Source organism: Canis lupus, chromosome 21 (assembly GCF_011100685.1).
Source record: "Canis lupus familiaris isolate Mischka breed German Shepherd chromosome 21, alternate assembly UU_Cfam_GSD_1.0, whole genome shotgun sequence".
In the NCBI taxonomy this organism is placed as follows: Eukaryota; Metazoa; Chordata; class Mammalia; order Carnivora; family Canidae; genus Canis; species Canis lupus.
Window position 1 is genome coordinate 11,069,908 of NC_049242.1, and position 18,694 is coordinate 11,088,601.

At 41.0% G+C, this 18,694-nt stretch overlaps 1 protein-coding gene across 1 annotated transcript in view; it reads left to right on the forward strand.

The window, feature by feature from the left end:
• The first annotated feature begins 3,028 nt into the window (after positions 1-3,028).
• Positions 3,029-18,694, forward strand: part of GRM5 (glutamate metabotropic receptor 5) — a 516,157-nt gene continuing 500,491 nt past the window's right edge. The window contains exons 1-2 of the mRNA XM_038568353.1: positions 3,029-3,219; positions 16,875-17,736. Of these exons, the coding sequence (XP_038424281.1) occupies positions 17,076-17,736 (661 nt within the window). The 5' untranslated portion in view covers positions 3,029-3,219; positions 16,875-17,075. The remainder of the gene's footprint in view (positions 3,220-16,874; positions 17,737-18,694) is intronic.

The window sequence follows — 18,694 nt, forward strand, 5'->3', positions numbered from 1 at the left end:
CCATGCAATTAATTCATAGCAATCTCGTCTTCAGAGGCAGACATGAGGTCTGGTTTTGGAATTTAAAGATAACTTCAGCATTTTTTTTTTTTTTTTTTTTTTTTTTTACAGTCTTGGTAGTTATGGGGGCGGTGGGGGACGGAGAGGAAAGTCATTCGAGTAAGTAAAACATATTCACTACGGAGAAAGAAATTTTAATGGATATAGAAAGAATCGTTTGCGAGACGTGCAAACGCGCGCTGCCGTCATCGAAGACTGTTCTTTCTTAGCACTCGCCCTCCGGGTCGTCCTGGGGTCCCCGGCTCTCCGCACCGTCGGGCAGCGGCGCCCCTTCTCCCAGGCGCCGTCAGGGCTTTACGCGCCCCGGCCCGACAGCAGCTCATCGCGGAGCGGCTCCGCCAGCTGCGCGGCACCCACGGCGCCCACGGCACCCCCGGCACCCACGGCGCCCACGGCACCCCCGGCACCCACGGCGCCCACGGCACCCACGGCACCCACGGCGCCCACGGCACCCCCGGCACCCACGGCGCCCACGGCACCCACGGCACCCACGGCGCCCACGGCACCCACGCCTCCGCGCCTCCACGCGCCGCTCTCCCCCTCCCGCGGCTCCCGGGGCGAAGCGGGGACCTGCACAGGGAGCCCAGGGCAACTCCCGCCCGCACCCCAGGCTCCGCGGCGCCACGAGCCTCCGCACCCACCGAGCCGGGGCCGGGGTCGCGCCCCCGCCCCGCCCCGCCCGCCCCCGCCGCGCCGCAGGAGTAGGAAGCGGCCCTGCGCGGCGCTGCCAGCGGCGTCTGCCCGAGCGCGGCACGTGCCCCCGGAGCTCGCCGAGAGACAGCGCCGCCGCCGCCGCCGCCGCCACCGCCACCGCCGCGGGCCCCGGGGCCGCTCCGCCCCCCGCCCCCGCCCCCGCCCCCGCCCCCGCTCCCGCCGCCGCCGCTCGCGCTCCAGCTCCCGCCGCGGCCGAGGCCGGCACCCGAGCGCAGGAAGCCCGCGACGACTGCCGGGCTCGGGCGCGCACCGGTAAGCACAGCGCGGTCTGCTTTCTTCCAGCCGGGAGTCCCCGCCGATGCCGGAGCCGCCGGGGCCGCCGGAGCCCCTCCCCCAGCGCGGGCGCAGACAGCCCGGCCCGCAGGCGAGGGCGGGAGCGCGGGCGACGGGCCCCGGGAGGGCAGCGGCGGCAGGTGGAGCCCCGGTGGGGCCAGGGACGCCACGAGGTCCTGCAAGTTTGGAGAAGTCAGCCCGCAAGGACGTGTGCTGTGTGAATCAGACACGAATTTCTAGTCGGGAGCCCAGACTGCCGCGGCGTCGCTCCAGTGAGAGGTTTATGAAGATCATTTTGCTTTTATTTGCATAAGTGAGGGACTTAAGTGGGCTCGTTTCCATAGAAAACGAACTAAAAAAAATCAGAGGAGAAAATAGAGATCTGAGCCAAAGGAGGCGTTTGGATTTCTCTCTCTCTCTCTCTCTCTCTCTCTCTCTCTCTCTCTCTCTCTCTCTCTCGCATACCGATACATGTGCACAAAAGGGTGCATAACAAGGGAGTGTGTGTGTGTGTGTTGGGGGGGGGGCTTATCTATCCTTGAGACCCTTGGGTGTTTGAGGGCTAATAAGAGCATTTGCTAATGCTTTACCTTGAAAGGAGGCAGCAAGAGAGGGACCTGGTTGGGTGTGAATGCCAATGTTCCATTTCTAAAATGACACTTCCATGACTGCACTACAGGAGGGAGAGGTTTTCTAGAACAGGGGGCCATTTTTAAGGGGTACCCATGTAACTCCGGACCTGTAAGCTCAGGTTCGTGTACTGCCAGTGGGGATAAGGAAACATCCTTACACTAGATTTCTTTATGGAACTTCGGCAAAGGATGGGGTCAGAGGGAGGGATGGGTGGGGTTGGGGGAGGAAAGGGAGTTGAGAATGAGTGAACGGGGCGATAGAAGGAGTGGAAGCCTGGAAGTCAGGTTTGACATAGCACTGTGTTAATTCAGTCCTATCCTGGGTAGTTCCTGGGTTGGTCTTGAGGAAAATGTGTGACCTTGAAAAAAATCCCTTCGTGTACTCAGTTTCTCCATTTCTGCAAAATGTAGACATTCTTCTTTGTTTGAGGACACTAAAGTTCCATAGAGTAGTGTCTGTCGATGATCATATGGGTTTTTGGATCTGCATACAAGGAAGAAAGAGCACCTAGAAAATCCAGGTAAATGAAGCTTCAGGGCATTCTCCCTCAAAGTACCAAAGACATTTGCAAGCTCCTGGCTGTGCACTTGGTGTAATGCATGCTGAGAGGTCTGTGGAAATAGATGAGAAGGACAAACAGACACTTAGACTCTAACCAAGGGAACCTAGAGTTCTGAGTACTGTTTGGAGCGATTCAGATCCACAGAGCCTAAAGTCACTTGCTTTTTTAAGGTAGCAATTAAAGGATGTGGTTTGGTGGCAAGCTGTGAGATTCTTTGAATCTGAGGGTTTGGGAAATAATCTGGAATTGATTGTAATACAAGGAAAATGAATGGCATTTTACTTTAAAGGTTGGGCACTCCAGATGGCAGGATGGTTTTAGAATGAGATCTGAGAATACTGTGATCTGGACAGAGGGGTTAGGAGGGAGAGGAGAATGGATATTCTTCCTGAGACAAGGGTTCCTAGACTCCTAGGCATCTGCCCATTGTCCTTGACACCTCTGCCACTTGTCCGAGGAGGGCACTGGTACTTTTTTTCCCCTCCATGCAGGCACATTCCTAGACCTCAGGGATTGCATCCCAGGTACTGAGGTATGAAGGTGCATATGGGAAAACTCAAGTCGTAGGGGTGCCCCAGATCCCCTTATCATGTGAGCATCTGGCTTCAGAGCTGGTTCACCCATCCAGATTCGACCCGAAGTCTGTGTTCCTAAAGGAACTCACTGTGCCACTTGGTGGCACCAAAAAGTTGCGCTGAGAACTCTGTTCTCTATAAATACAAACTACCACCCCTCCCTCCTCCGCGAGCTCCCCTTCCCCCCCTTCCCCCCTTCCTCAGTAGCAGGGAGATTGCTGCACACGCCGCCCTCAGCTCTGCTGTTCTGTGCGCACTGAGCGCAGGAGATGAGCTTAAGATCTTCTTGGTGGGGAGCCTGGGAATGGAGAGGCCGGCTCTGCCCCGCTGATCAGCACAGCCCAACTTTATGGGGGGCTAGCTAGACTACGTCTCACTGCCAGCTGCGCGGCCAACAGGGGGGTAAGCTTGCTAAGGGTCTGTGTGCCCAAGTGTCCCTGTGCCCGGGAAGGATGTAGGAGCTATCAGCTTGCTGGATAGCTCACAGTTGGTTTGGGAGTGGGACGAGCGTGGAGCAAGGCTGGCCAGACCTCGGGGTTGAAGTCCCCTCCGTTTGCTGATGGCCTTAGTTAAACCTGTTGGGAGAAAAGGCGAGAGCAATGAGGTGAAGGAGGGAATGGCGGCAAGAATTGAGAAAGGGATTCTGCATGCCTTCGGATCCGAGTTCCCGCTCCCTAAGGCCAGGTGCGCGTGCTTAGAATGCAGATTGTGCTGCCCCAAACCACCCCAGGGCTCGGAATTGAGAGAAGCAAAGGTGGAGAGGGAAGGAAGGAGAATCGCTTCCCATTAGATCGGTAAGATGCAGCGACTGTGGTGCCTGCTGCAGGAAGAGGGGGGACAGCGGGTGGTGCTGAAAGCACAGCTCTTTCACTCAGGCTAGTGTGCTTATTCCTGAACCCCGGTCTGCGTCCTCCGGCTCTTTCCTCTTCTGTGGATGCATCTTTCCCTTCCAAAACACAGCCTGCTAGTTACCCAGGAGCGGCAGCATGAGCGGTGTGCCGAGGAGGGATCTCAGGGTACAGCCGCTTGTGGAAAGAACCCCAGTCAGGTCCATGAACTAGCCAGTGACCAGAACCTAACCCCGACTTGGGACCTCGCAAAGGGAAGAGTCTGCCTGGAAGACTCTTGGGATCGGTGCTGGAATTTCCTACTGCCCTCATTTCCCTGCGGAGCGGGTGCTGTGGGAAAGGGAAATTGAGGAGAGGTTAACAAGCACTTTTGCTTATTTAGGCATAATCCTGGTGCTGCCTCAGCTGAACTGTAAGCTTGAGTAACCAGGCAGATAGATTCTCCAACACTTTACTTCCCGCTTAGAAATGGACTCAGGCCGGTAGGAAGGCAGCATCTCCTTTCCACCTCTTTCTTCATTCCCTACGTATTGTTTTATTGTTCTGAGTCCCTTGAGGCTGGGCCAGAGCTAATCTGTATTCTTAACATTGGCTTCTGGCCATTTGAGACAGCCAAGTTAACATTGCCTTTTACTATGTTCAGCCTCTTCCCCCAGTGGGGCTAAGCCAAGGTTTTCTGTAGAATCCTCTTAGTTATACAACATTCTAGACATTCTTTTGAGTTTTGGCATGTTCGGGTATGCTACCTCTTGCTGGGTGTGCTTTGTGCCCCTCATTACCGTCATAGAGCACAAGGAATTTTCTTCTTTAATTTCTCTTTTGTGTCTATGAATTACACATTTAAGAATCAGTTGTAATGACTTCTGTCCTTTATAGATTTAAATTTCTGTTTAAAAGGATGTTTGGTTTGGGAATTGAAAATACTGCTTCCTGAACTAATCAGGTTGATACACATTCCAGTCTTCAGCCTTCTCCAGCGGGGACCTTTTCAGCACTCCGGACAGATCCTTCAGGGTTTCTTAGAAGATTGTGGATAGAATACTTTCCACATAACTGCTTCTTTTAAGAGAAAAGCTTTCCCTAGTCATTTATACTCTGCTTGACAAAAATGTATAATCTGGATATTTTCATCGCACCACCTAGATCTCTGTTATCACATGGCAGTATTTGGGCCATGGGTTGTACCCAGAGAAAAACCAAATCCTGCAATATTGATTTGTTGAAGGACATACTGAGATTATTTGGGAGAGAGGGTGATATTTGAAGAACCCAAAGTACTTGCCCAGTTCTTCAGTTTACTTCCATAGGGAGACACAGGCCTCTGCCTTCATTTCGTAGTCTGTGATGGACATGGTAACAGACACTAAAGTGAAAACTTTGTTCAACCAGCACAAAATATGTAGTACTTGTGTGACTGAAGGGTTTTAATAATTCTAACGTTCTCATTTTTGTTCAAAACATATTAGAGATTTTATATAGTCTTATATTTTCTTTTGTGGAATTTTCAGAGCATTTTAGATAAGAAACTAAAATAAATGCCAGTAAAGCATAGGTAAAAATACAGGTAGAAAATATGAGATAGCACTAAAATCTTGAAAAATTTTGTACTTATTTGTAACCATCTTCTTCCAGGCTCTCTGTCCTAATGGGGTGAAGAGAGAGATGCATTCGACGATTCTTCCATATACTCTTTGTTATGTTATTTAAATAGAGTATAAACTAACTTTATAAAATAGTGAAGACTATCTTTATATATATATATATATATATATATATATATATATATATGATATGCTAAAGCTAGTTTGTTGGTTTGGAGTTTGGATATGCTGATGGTGTATTACTACAATGCAGGAACATCCCACAGTTTATAAATATGTGTTATTTTAAAAATTCAGAGAAATGTTAATGATAGTCCTGAAACATCATTTAGTTATTATTTTCATTAATAAGTGGAGCTTAGGAGGGCATAAGGGAAGAGCATCAAAAGAAATATTTTTTAGTTCGTGATTGCTTGTATAACCCAAGAAAATAAAATCAAAATTTTTTTTGGAATTTTCAACTATTTGTAAAAGACAGTATCTTCTTGGTATTTATCTCAGTTAAAACATAGTTCTAAAAAACATTATGCCATAGTCTTGCTTTCATTTCCTTTAAATTCGCAGAGGAAGACAAAAAAAAATCTAGAATTTACCAGTTCTCAGCTTGTTTGAGTTATATGTACCTTGAATCAGAAGGGGAAGGAACCAAGCATAAGTCTTGGTTCAGGCTCATCCTTGCTCCAACGACTACCCTTTCTTGAGTACAGTGGGCATCATGCCAAGCATTGGTGTTATTTAATCCTTATAACAATTGTGCAAGGCAATATTTGTTCTTAGTTTCCTATTGTGAAAACGGAGTTGGTTTTTTTTCCTTCCACTGTCATATAACGAGGAAATGGGAAAAATAAATAAATAAATGCACACATCTCATTTGCTTGGAAATCAAACTTACCCTCTTTCATTACATTAGGTAACCTTAATCTATGGTATTGCTAAACACCATGGAATTGTTTCACTGTGGTTTCCAGTAAGTTGTGGTATGATTGGGAGGGCAGACCCCTACACAAGATTGCCTGAATTGTAAGCCACAATCCCATCTTTGTGGCTTACTAGCTATGTAACCTAGGGTGAGATATTTAACATTGCTCTGCCTCTGCTTTCCTCATTTTAAAATGATGAACGGGGGGGCACCTGGTTGTTAAGTCAGTTAAGTGTCCAACTCTTGGTGTTAGCTCAGGTCTTGATGTCAGGATTGTAAGTTCAAGCCCCACGTTGGGCTCCAGGAGAAACAGGTTGTAACACTGTAAGGCGCATTGTATAATCACAATGAATTAATTGTACAAATATAAGCAAAGTTCCAGACCCACAATGAACAGTGTAGAAATGGTAGTTATAACTATTAATCCCATCCAGGCCTTTGAATATCAAATTCAGCGTTCCCATGTTACTGAATTTAATTTTCGTAGCAATCCTGTGGTTGGTACATAATTGCTGTTTCAAATTTATCTTCCTTTATTTTCATCAAACTCGTTAAGAAATTTAAAGGAAATATTTAGATGTGAAAAAATGTATTCTATGTAAATATGATTCTGTTGGTTTTATTTTATTTTATTTTATTTATTTTTTATTTTTTTTTGATTCTGTTGGTTTTAAAAACCATTGGGGCAGCCTGGGTTTAGCGCCGCCTTCAGCCCAGGCTGTGATTCTAGAGACCCGGGATCTAGTCCCATGTTGGGCTCCCTGCATGGAGCCTACTTCTCCCTCTGCCTGTGTTTCTGCATCTCTCCTCTGTATGTATCTCATGAATAAATAAACAAAATCTTTAAAAAAGATATCAGACCTATGAATAATTTTCTAATGATCAGCTTTCACAGTAACTCTGGCTATTTGCCATTGCTCTTAAACTTGCTCTTCAACTTTATGCTCTTAAACATAAATGTTCTGAGGAAAATTAAAAGATCATAATCATAATGGTGCTAGTGGGCACTGTAATAATAATAGTAATAATAATAATAATAATATAGCCTGTTTACATTTATATTTTACAGAGGAATAATTGAAAAATATTTCTTAAAAATCAATTTGCCTTAATATTCAATGATGTCATCATACTTTTTAAAGACAGACAAGAAGGTAAATAACATAATTATTCTTTTAAAAATAAAAACGACATTTTGAAAAACCAACATGTAATTACTGTATAAGATGTTCTTTATCTTGTTAAAACTAAAATGAACTTTATATTTCATACTAAAAATAGTCTTTGAAATGATAACAGTGTATCACAGGATACTCTTCTCATTCATTTATTACAACTTATGGCTACTTAGAATCATGCTTATTTAAAGTAAGGCAATATCCTTCACTCTCAAGGTTTAATCTGTATTTCTCGAATTGAAATTACAAGCTTCAAAACAATATAATACAGCCAGAAACAAATTACAAAGTAAAGAAGGAACAGGAAAAACCTATTCTAAACTACTCTCCTTAAATTATTAGGATGTTTCAGGAAAAAGTTTTGTGGGACTGACGAATCCAGATGATTAGCTCTTAGTTGTATTCTTTTTTGATGCTTATATAAACCTTGCCAGGATATAAATCAGCAGTTTTCAATTGGGGATGACTTTGACCTACAGGGGACATTGACAGTGTCTGGAAACATTTTTATTTGTCACAACTTAGAGGAGGTATGTTTGCTATTGGCATCTGGAAACCTGGGATCTCCAGAGATGAGAGATGCTGTTAAACATCCTACAATGCACACGACAGTAAACCTCCACAACAAAATGTCAACAGTGCTGAGGTTGGGAAATTATGATCTAAATAACTATAGGAAATAGAGTTACATCTGTTAATTTAGTTGGTTTGTATGGCTTCTAAATGTAGTTGACTGGCATACATAAACTTTAAATGGAAAGTAGAGAGTCTCCAGAATGTTTTGCAAACAATGTATAAGGTTTAACCAGCCAACCCACTTGGTCTTTTGGGAGACATTATCATCTGATTATGTTTGAGTGTGGGCTTTGGAGCCAGAGAGAGTTGGGTTCATATCCTGACTCTGCCAGTTATTATAGTATGAGACTTCTGGCAAGATTCTTCACCTTGTAACCTCAATTTCTAGAGATATTTAACGTAGGTAGTAATCATACCTACCTCACAGGGTTATTTTGAGAACTTACATTAAATAATGCTTTAACATTATTTAGCACAAAGCAGGCACCCAATAAATATTAGCTATTAATAAGTAAGTAGAGATCGAGTTAGAAGTGCAAAAGCACATTTTCAAGCACCTGATGATAAGTAATATAATATGCACAATAATGCTTTACAGTCTTTCGAGGTATGCCATAAATAACAAGAAAGCAGCTGAAGGCTGCAAAATGGGAAGATGCCTGGAATCCCTGCTTGATAATTAAATTGAGACTAGTTAACAGTAGATTACATCATTTTTATTGCTTTGCTGTAGAAGGCTGTTTCAGGTCTTCATGGACTACTAAACCAGTTGTTTAATGATTTACAGTGATCTACAGTAAGCTTTATTCTAGTGCCAGCATCTTTTAATTAATGCATAAAATTACAGATTTCACTTTTATACAATGTTATTTTATAGCCCTTTTCTGGTTTTTAGGGGGTTTCATTGAAAATATGGCATATTTTTGGATCTGGGCTAAACAGAGAGGGTGCTGGACTTTCTTGTTTACAAGGTCACAGATGTGTGCTTGAGATAGCTACAGCAGTGGAGCTTTCCTAGACTATAAGCTCTCAGTATCATACCTCATAGTGTCTCTTATCTCTGGGATGCACTTGTTTTCAGGAAAATACATCAAAGGCATTCATGGCATAGGCAATATTGACACCCCTGTCTATTTGGGATGACGCTATTGCTCAGGCAGAAGGAATCATTTTAGTGTTGATGTCTCGAACTGTGTGATTTTCTTGTGTGGGGATTAAGTTATATAAGAGACATCTGTGCCAGAAAGATGGCCAGTGTTTGAGAAGATTGTTGAAAATAAAAGACAATGTGAGCTGTGAATCTGGTTACAGTGTAAATTGCCATTTATGCAAATTCTACCCACCAACATTTTTTCTTCATATTCATTTAGGATACAGTAGGAGGCTGACTACCTAGGCAAAATACTTCTATACATATTAAATATATGTCTACTGTTTTCTATAGTGGGGTAGTGATTAATTTTATTATGCTGTAAGCCAAGAAATATATTATTGAATAAAGCAGACTAGTGGTTCTGAAAATAAGACCCTCAACCAACTTATTATATGTTAGACTATGTAAACTCCTATCATTTCCTGCTTTTGATTGAATTAAAGCTTTCCATATATTAGGTTGTAGATCTGTAGCATTTTGAAAGCTCTTTAAATCACTGTATTAGTTAATTCCGCCTCCTGATCTGTAACAAGAACCTCACTTTTTCTTTTCTTTTCTTTTTTTTTTTTTTTTTTTGCTACCGATCTATAACCTCTACCATCTCAGAGTTATAAGTTAAAGCAAATAATTTATTCTCCTGGAGACTCTATTTCCTGATATATGAAATGGGACAATCAGATGTTCTTGGCAGTAATTTTGTTATAGGTTGAAGTGGGATTGATAATGGAAAAAGGTTCTATAAATTGAAAAAGTAATACAGTATTACTTTTTCCCCTCCTTTTTTTCCCCCCTACCAGACCCTTATTAAGTAAATGAATATAGCTCATGGGGAGACAGCTAAGGAGAAATGGCCTCACCGACACTAAAGTTTTCTGCCTACTACTTTGTCAGTCCTTGCTTCTCTTTTTGATGATCTCTGTTGCCTGAATACATTTTTCAATTTTCTAGGGTGGGGCAAGAGATACTATCTTGGAACCTCAATTAGGTGGTTGACCAGAAAGCCCAGTGGAGGCAATTCTTTATTTATTTGTTCATTCAGCAGGATTTATTGAACATTTATCTTGTGCAAGGATTATACCAGATACTATATATAGTACCAATTTTAAGGGATCCAAAGTCTATAGGAAGCTAGAACATGTATAAATAGCTATAATATTAGCTTAGTAATAGACACAACAAAGTATCGATAAAAATGCCATATGAGTTCAGGGAATAGAGCAAACACAAGGTGAAGGATCTGGGACGATTTTATAAAGGGACTATTTAAAAATATTATCTCATTCAATCATCATTAAAACCCTTTAGGGTAATACTATTGTCATTCCAATTAGGCTCAGAGAGGCTTGGTGACCAAGGGCACATAGCCAACAAATGGCAGTATTTGGATTCAAACCCAGGTCCATTTGATTCCAAGACCATGCTCTTAAAAACTCTACCATAAAGGCTACTGAAGCAAGAGCATGTCAGGGATCAGAAGCAGCATGAACAAAACCATTGGGTAAAGCAGTGGAGGAGACACAAATTTGCTTGACTAGCAGACTCCCAAGGAAGAGCAGATCCAAGGGAGATAAGGCCACAAGGAATACTGGAGCAGAAATTTAGAAGGCAGATCCCTCAGTCCCACACTTAAACTAATATAACAAATAATATATTTTCATAGTAAATGTAGAAATTTAGAAAACATAGACAAAGACAAAGAAGAAATGAAAAGTGACACATCTTCCCACCACTCAGAGAACATCCTATAAAGGTCAGTGTGTATGTTTCCAGATCTTATACATGCATGCATGCACACTCAGTATTTTATATTTGTATCATATTTATATTTTAAATTATATCAATTTTTTTTCAGTCTCCTTTGCTGGTTTCTCCTCATCTCTGGGAACTGAACCATTGGAATTCCCTGGGGCTCAGTCTCAGAACTAGTTTCTTTTCTCTCTGCACTTCCTAGGTGATTTCATTTAGTTTCATGGTTTACAAAAAACAGTTATCTGTATAGTGATGCCTCCCCCCATTTTTATCTCCTACACTGACCTCTCTCAGAAATTTAACCTCTTATATCCAACTGCTTAATAAATGTTTCATCTTGAATTTCTGTAAGGCATCTAAAAATTAACATATCAAAACTACTTTTTGTTAGGTCCACCCAAATCTGCTCCTCCATGGCTTTTTTCACCTCAGTCAATGTGGTACCATCTTTTATTTGCTCATGCCAAAAACCTTAGTGTCTTCATTGATCCTTATTTTTCTTTCATATTCCAACTCAGATCTGACAGCAAACTCTTCCACTCTGTCTTCTGCCAGTTTTCTCTGCTGATAGGGCTATGTCTCCCTGATTCAAGCCAGTGTCATCTCTCCTACCAGGATTTTTGCAGACATTTCCTAACTGCCCTCTCAGTTCGGCCTTTGCCCTAATTCTTGTTGAAATGTTGGTCATTGTTCTGTCATGTGTTCTGTCTTCTATTGAAAACTCTTCCAGAAAGTCACTCTCTTCTGATGTTAAAGCCGAGCCTGTTAAAATCCAAAAAGAGTCCACATGATCGTCCTATCTCTTGACTTTACTTCCTCTCTCCCCCAGTTTTACTAAGCTGTAGTCACACTAGCTTCCTTGCTGTTTCTCAGCATACAAAGCAGAAGCAGAAAGAAGTCTGCCACAGGGGCTTTACATTTGATTCTGCCTTTACATAGCATGTTCTTTCCCTAGATATTTGCACAACTCATTCTCTTACTTCTTTTAGATATTTACCCAGATTTTACTTTTAAAGTGTATACTTCTTCGCTACATTATTAAAATTTTCCCACATCTCTGACTCTATCTTCCTTCCCTGCTCTATTCTTATTTTTTTTCTATTCTTATTTTTAACCCTTATTACTGTGCACATAAAATATTTTGCCTCCTTATTTATTATCTGATAACTCCCCTTTATTTTTTTATTATTATTTTTTCCCTCTTTTTCCCTCCCGACAACTCCCCTTTAAAGTATAAGCTTTAGGAGGGCATGGACTATGTTTGCTTTGTCCATAACTGAAACCTCAGAGCCTCATACATAATATTTATTTGATAAACACGTATTGGACAAATGAGTGATGGCACACTAGAGCTAGTGTATACCCGACTGGTCTATTTGGAATTTATGTTCTATTCATTTCTTGTATTTTGGGAGCACATGGAATGACTTGTTTAACCTTATAATAAGCCAACTTGTAGCATAGTTCTGTCAAGTTTCCAAGTGATAATTTATTTCAAAATGTACTTTCCAGGTATGTGAGCCTCATAGCTAATATTGGTGAAATATAGCCATTGTGTGCATCCAAGGCAGATCGTGAAGCAGTCATTGCTTTATAATTCAGCAGACCATAATCTCATGGGGCGGGGGAATGCCAGGGCAATACAAACATGATTGTCTGAATCATACACATTTCTACCTTATTTTTTTAATTTATTTTTATTTTTTTTATTGGAGTTCAATTTGCCAACATATAGGATAACACTCAGTGCTCATCCTGCCAAGTGCCCCCCTCAGGGCCCATCACCCAGTCACCCCAACCCCCCTGCCCACTTCCCCCCTTCCACTACCACTTGTTCATTTCCCAGAGTTAGGTGTCTCTCATGTTTTGTCACCCTCACTGATATTTTCACTCATTTCTACCTTCTAAGCACTGAGTTATCTCTTTTCCTTGAATATTCTTCATCTTGTAGTTTTGAAGGAAACTCCTGTAGGATTCTATGTCCCTGGGATGTTCTAAGTATGCTTGGGTGGCCCTTCTCATTTTTTTAAAAGATTTTATTTATTTATTTATTTATGAGAGAGGAGAGAGAGAGAGAGAGAGAGAGAGGGAAAGCGATAGAGCACAAGCAGGGAGGAGAGGGAGAAGCAGACTCCCCACTGAGCAGGGAGCCTGACGGGGAGCTCGATCCCAGGACCCTGGGATCATGATCTGAGCTGAAGGCAGATGCTTAACCAACTGAGCCACTCAGTCACCCCCTTCTCAGTTTTTAATGATGTTTTGAAATACGTTTCTTGAAGGAAGGGGGAGTAAGGCAGTACGGGATACTGAAAAGACTATGTGATGGAGTCACTAAGTATAGACATAAATTCTAGATCCATCACTTTCTAAGGGATTGGCTAGTTTTATGCATGTGTGTATGTATGTATGGTTGACACACAATGTAACATTACTTTCAGGTGTAATACAATGATTCAACAACTTTATATGTTATACTGTGAGTGACTAATTTTTAACTTGTAAAAAACCCATTACATCATTTGTAAAATAAATATATTAATACTTACATCTCAGGGTTATTATAAGGATTATTGACATATACATGCTGCACACAGACACATCTACACGCAGATACTTAATACACATAGAAAATAATATCTTTGGGAAAACAGGATGTATTTTATTATTTGCAACATGAAAGCCCTGTGTGTGTCTGTAAATATAAATTGCCCAGGACATTCTCTTCGGTTCCTCTTACATCACGTGTTCTTATATTCTCTCCTTATTTTATGACTTGCCTTTGTTTCCTTAGCTGGCTTTTCCACAATCTGACCTCTTTGTGGGGCTTATTTCTCAGTTCCACCTTTTCCTTATTTATACTTGTTCTCCAGGTGACTATATTCATTGCAAAGATTTTATATATTGTTGATCCTCAGTTAATATCTCTAACCCAAAACACTCCTCTTGGTCCAATTTTATATATCTACTTTACTACTTGGCACCTGCACCTAGGTGCTTTAAAAGTATCTTGCGGTGCCTGGGTGGCTCAGTTTGTTGGGTGCCTGCCTTCAGCTCAGGTCATTAGCCCAGAGTCCTGGGCTTGAGCCCTGAATCAGGCATCCTGCTTAGCAGGGAGTCAGCTTCTCCTTCTCCTCACATTGCTTATTCTCTTTTTCTCTCAAATAAATAAATAGAATCCTTTAAAAAATATCTCAAATTTAACATATTCAAAATAAAATTATCAAGTTTTTCTCTGTCTCCATTTGTTTCTGTACTAGTTTATCCCATATCTTTTAATGGTAAAATAGACTAGTTCTTAGACTCAAAACCATTTTTAGAACAATGAACAGCTAGAGCAATCTTTCATAAGATTGAATTGTGCCAGTCATTTGTTTATGTCCCCTCCTTGGTTTTCTGTTGCACTTAACATCCAAATTCCTATAAGAGCCTACGTGATTCTACATGGTCTGGCCCTTTCTTAATTTTGCAACCTCATCTTGTACCACGGTTACTCCCATTCTTTATGCTCTGGCCACACTTTTTACATGACACTCTATTTTATTGTTCTTTGCACTTACCAGGCTCTAGTTTAAGTCATGTTTTAGAGTACTGTCTGTAAGCCTTATAGGAAGCATGTATCACCTGTTCTCTCTTGAATATTTAATTTCCAGGACAGAATCATAGTATAGGCATGCCATAAATATTTGTTAAATGAGTCAATGAACAAGTGATGGATGCTCAATGAAAGATAATGATGGCAATTATTAATGTACATCATTGCACTTCTTTGTTACATTAGTTTTTCCCACTCAATAGTTAGTAGATATTTCTTGAATGAATTAAAAATTAATTTAGCTTATAACTGGAAGATAATATTTCAGTGGTTTTTTTTGTGTGTATATATTTACTATGTCTCAACATACAGGGCTTGCTTAAAATCTAAGATAAAATTCATGGGAATATTTTAGTTTCACCATTTTGATAGGCCACTTCTAGTCTCACATACCACGTTGATGCTCTTATTGTAATAAAAATGAATCCTGTTTTGTTAGTTTGTTCACTAATATTCTGGATTTAATAAGACATTGTGCTTCCTTTTACCTTGGATTTTTTGCTTATTTTTGGTTTTGTTTGTTTTGTTTTGGTCTACGGTAGAATTCATATGTTCATGAGAATAAGCATTGGTCTCTGGGTCTTTGATCTAAGCAAGCAGTGGGAAAGCTTGAGAATGTTCAGACAATTTCCCAAATGAAAAAAAGTAATATTTTAAATCAATTACAATTAATTTTTTTTCCCTGCTCCCTGTCTACAATGCCAACTTCCATACTAAAACTGATTTTTTTTGCCCTAAATATTGCTAAACACCTAGTTATTCTGGAACATCTAGTTATTTGATGAGGTTTTTTATTTTAATGTTTGACACTCTGCAGGGGAGGCTTTCTCTGTTGCCACAGGAAACAGTAGAAGGCAGTGGTAGAAACGGTGAGGCGGGGGTTGGGGAGTGACTATAACTGTGATTCAAATCATCTTCACTTAGATTCAAATCATCTTCACTTAGTGTCTGGACTAGATATTTTGCAGATCTGATGAGTTTTGAAAACCATTAGTACACTTGAAGAAGAATACGTGTGTAAATTCCTGAAGAAGCATTACCTGTCTTTGAAATGTGTTGCTTGGGGAGTTAGTCACTTGAAAACAATTTGAGATCCTTGGCTGGCAGAGAGGGTAACGTACAAAATAAATCTCTTAAACAATTCTTTCAATAACCCAAATCATTAATTTGTCAGTTCCCTTTTTACAAACTCTGCTAGAATTTTCTATAGGCAATTTGGGACAAATTTCCTTCTTCCCAGGAGTTTAAACTGAAATAGATGACTACATTCAAAGTTGTGCTAAGTTTCTACTTGGACGGGTAGTTCTAACATGCATCCTTCCAGCCCTTGGAGTCTTGGTGATATGGAATTTTTTTTTCCTGGACCAGAGATAGAGGACTGATTACTGTGAATTTTATTACAAGACTCTGTAATTACTCTGAAGACTCTGGAGGACTGAGTGGGTTGCCAGAGAATTTTCTGTCCTCACCACCTAGCTACAAAATGCCCTTGGAAATGTAATAGCAGAAAAGGTCGTGTCCTGAATATATGTAGTCTTATTCAATATACAAAACATTCACATAGTTTATATCTTATGTTGATTCCCATATGGTAGCCGAGTACATATGTTGGGACTTCTCAGATGAGGAAATTCTGGTACTGAGAGGTTGAACAACTTAGTAATAGTTCTCAAGAGCAGAACTGAAATTTGAACTAAACATTATTTTCCCCAGAACCAGTACCTGTTCCACTATATTTTTCAATGTAGTTAGGGAATATTTTACTCTGCCATACCCCCACCCTCTTCCTTCTTTTCTGTAGTTCATTTAGGTTGGAAATACCTACCTCCCCTCAATATGTCTTTGTTCTATGTTATATAGAAATGAGACACAGTACTTACTAATTGGGAAGATTGTTTAGCTTGCCTTACATTGTATTTGAACAGGGGTTATGTAGCCTTTATTAAAAAGTCACTTAATTTTTGTGATTACATAGTTAATACATGCTTAATGTTGAAAATTCAGAAAGAAGTATAAAGTATTTCGAAAACAAAAAGTATAATCACCGAGAGATAACTAATGCTTGTTATTTTGGGTTACATACTCCCTGAAGTTTTCTGTTCATGGCATAGTTTTGTTTTTAGGATACTTTCTCTCATCTCCACATAAGAGTATTATTTGGCCTACCACACATAAGATTTGCTTTTGTGAACTCCAGATGAACAAATAAAAAAAAATTGATATAAGTAAAGTAGGATCAAGAAGCTCTGTCGGATTGCTTCCTCAAATTACAAAATTATAAGAGATAGACAAAGGAGAGTCTTAAAGATTTTTAGATTATTTTTTCAAAAAGATTATATTCCTAATCTACATCATCATCAAAATGTACTAGTATAGACCATTAGAGCTTCCCAAACTATTTGTACTTATGTTGTTAAATATCCATGCTATTTTTTTTCCAGGTTTTGAAGATCATGACCACATGGATGCATCTAACTAAATGGTACGTGGGGACACGGTGGTCCTTTAGAGAGCACATCTAAATTACTGGCTAATTTCTTGGTTTGCCACCCAACATAGGACGTTGTTTGATTCTATCTGTCAGAACTCTCCTAAATTTTCCCCACCATGCTATCTTTATTAGCTTGAACTCTTCTCCTAAAATGGTCCTTCTGTTGATCCTGTCAGTTCTGCTTTTGAAAGAAGATGTCCGTGGGAGTGCACAGTCCAGTGAGAGGAGGGTGGTGGCTCACATGCCGGGAGACATCATTATCGGAGCTCTTTTTTCTGTCCACCACCAGCCCACGGTGGACAAGGTACATGAAAGGAAGTGTGGGGCAGTTCGTGAACAGTATGGCATTCAGAGAGTGGAGGCCATGCTGCATACTCTGGAAAGGATCAACTCAGACCCCACACTCTTGCCCAACATCACACTGGGCTGTGAAATAAGGGATTCCTGCTGGCATTCAGCTGTGGCCCTAGAGCAGAGCATTGAGTTTATAAGGGACTCCCTCATTTCTTCAGAAGAAGAAGAAGGTTTGGTGCGCTGTGTGGATGGTTCTTCCTCTTCCTTCCGCTCCAAGAAGCCCATAGTAGGGGTCATTGGGCCTGGCTCCAGTTCTGTGGCCATTCAGGTCCAGAACTTGCTCCAGCTTTTCAACATACCTCAGATTGCTTACTCGGCAACAAGCATGGATCTGAGTGACAAGACTCTGTTCAAGTACTTCATGAGGGTTGTGCCTTCAGATGCCCAGCAGGCACGGGCCATGGTGGACATAGTAAAAAGGTACAACTGGACCTATGTGTCAGCTGTGCACACAGAAGGTAAGCATCTGTTTACATCCTTTGATGCATGTCTTATTATGCACTCAACAGATTCCCAGTTACAATATCAGGTTTTGGAAGACTAAAATATTCTTGATTATTTGGGAACTTTTCAGTTGCCCAGTTATACTAGTAATATAAGAAGGGGCTGAGTGGCAGATGTCTAGAGAGGCTTAGATTTAAGCTAATATGAGTCTTTACCTGGTCATCATTTGGTGGAATGAAAAAATTTTTACATTACGCATTATATTATCTGTACTTCAGCTATAATAATGCTAGAGATTTTTATGTTTCCTAAGAATCATCGAACACCTCATAATTTTCATATTTAAAGTTGCTCCAATGGCCTATTGTTTTTGATAAAGAGAGGTACACATAAATGCAGGTAGGAACTGAAGGGAGCCAATTCTAGCCCAAGTATTCTGTGTTAGAAAATTATTAAACAGTGTAGTCTTACAAGTATTTTTTTTTTCAAAAGAGAATATAGTTAAATCTGGGGTAGAGATATGTATGAATTAATATTACCTTTGACTAAGATAGAGAGTGTAAGTTTTAACAATTCAAAATTAGTTTTAGGGATCCCCGGGTGGCGCAGCGGTTTGGCGCCTGCCTTTGGCCCAGGGCGCGATCCTGGAGACCCGGGATCGAATCCCACGTCGGGCTCCCGGTGCATGGAGCCTGTTTCTCTCTCTGCCTGTGTCTCTGCCTCTCTCTCTCTCTCTGTGTGACTATCATAAATAAATAAAAAAAAATTAAAAAAAAATTAGTTTTACTTTAAAATATGTTGCTTCTTTACACTGAAAGCAAAACAAGGAAGCAAAACATAATTGGGATTATATAACTATTAATAACAATATTATTCTTTTTAATTGGTTATGGTACTTTGAAAATATTTTTGTATACATGACTTGTTAATTCATGACCAAGGCTGTTTGGGATAGGTTTTGTTTTACTACAG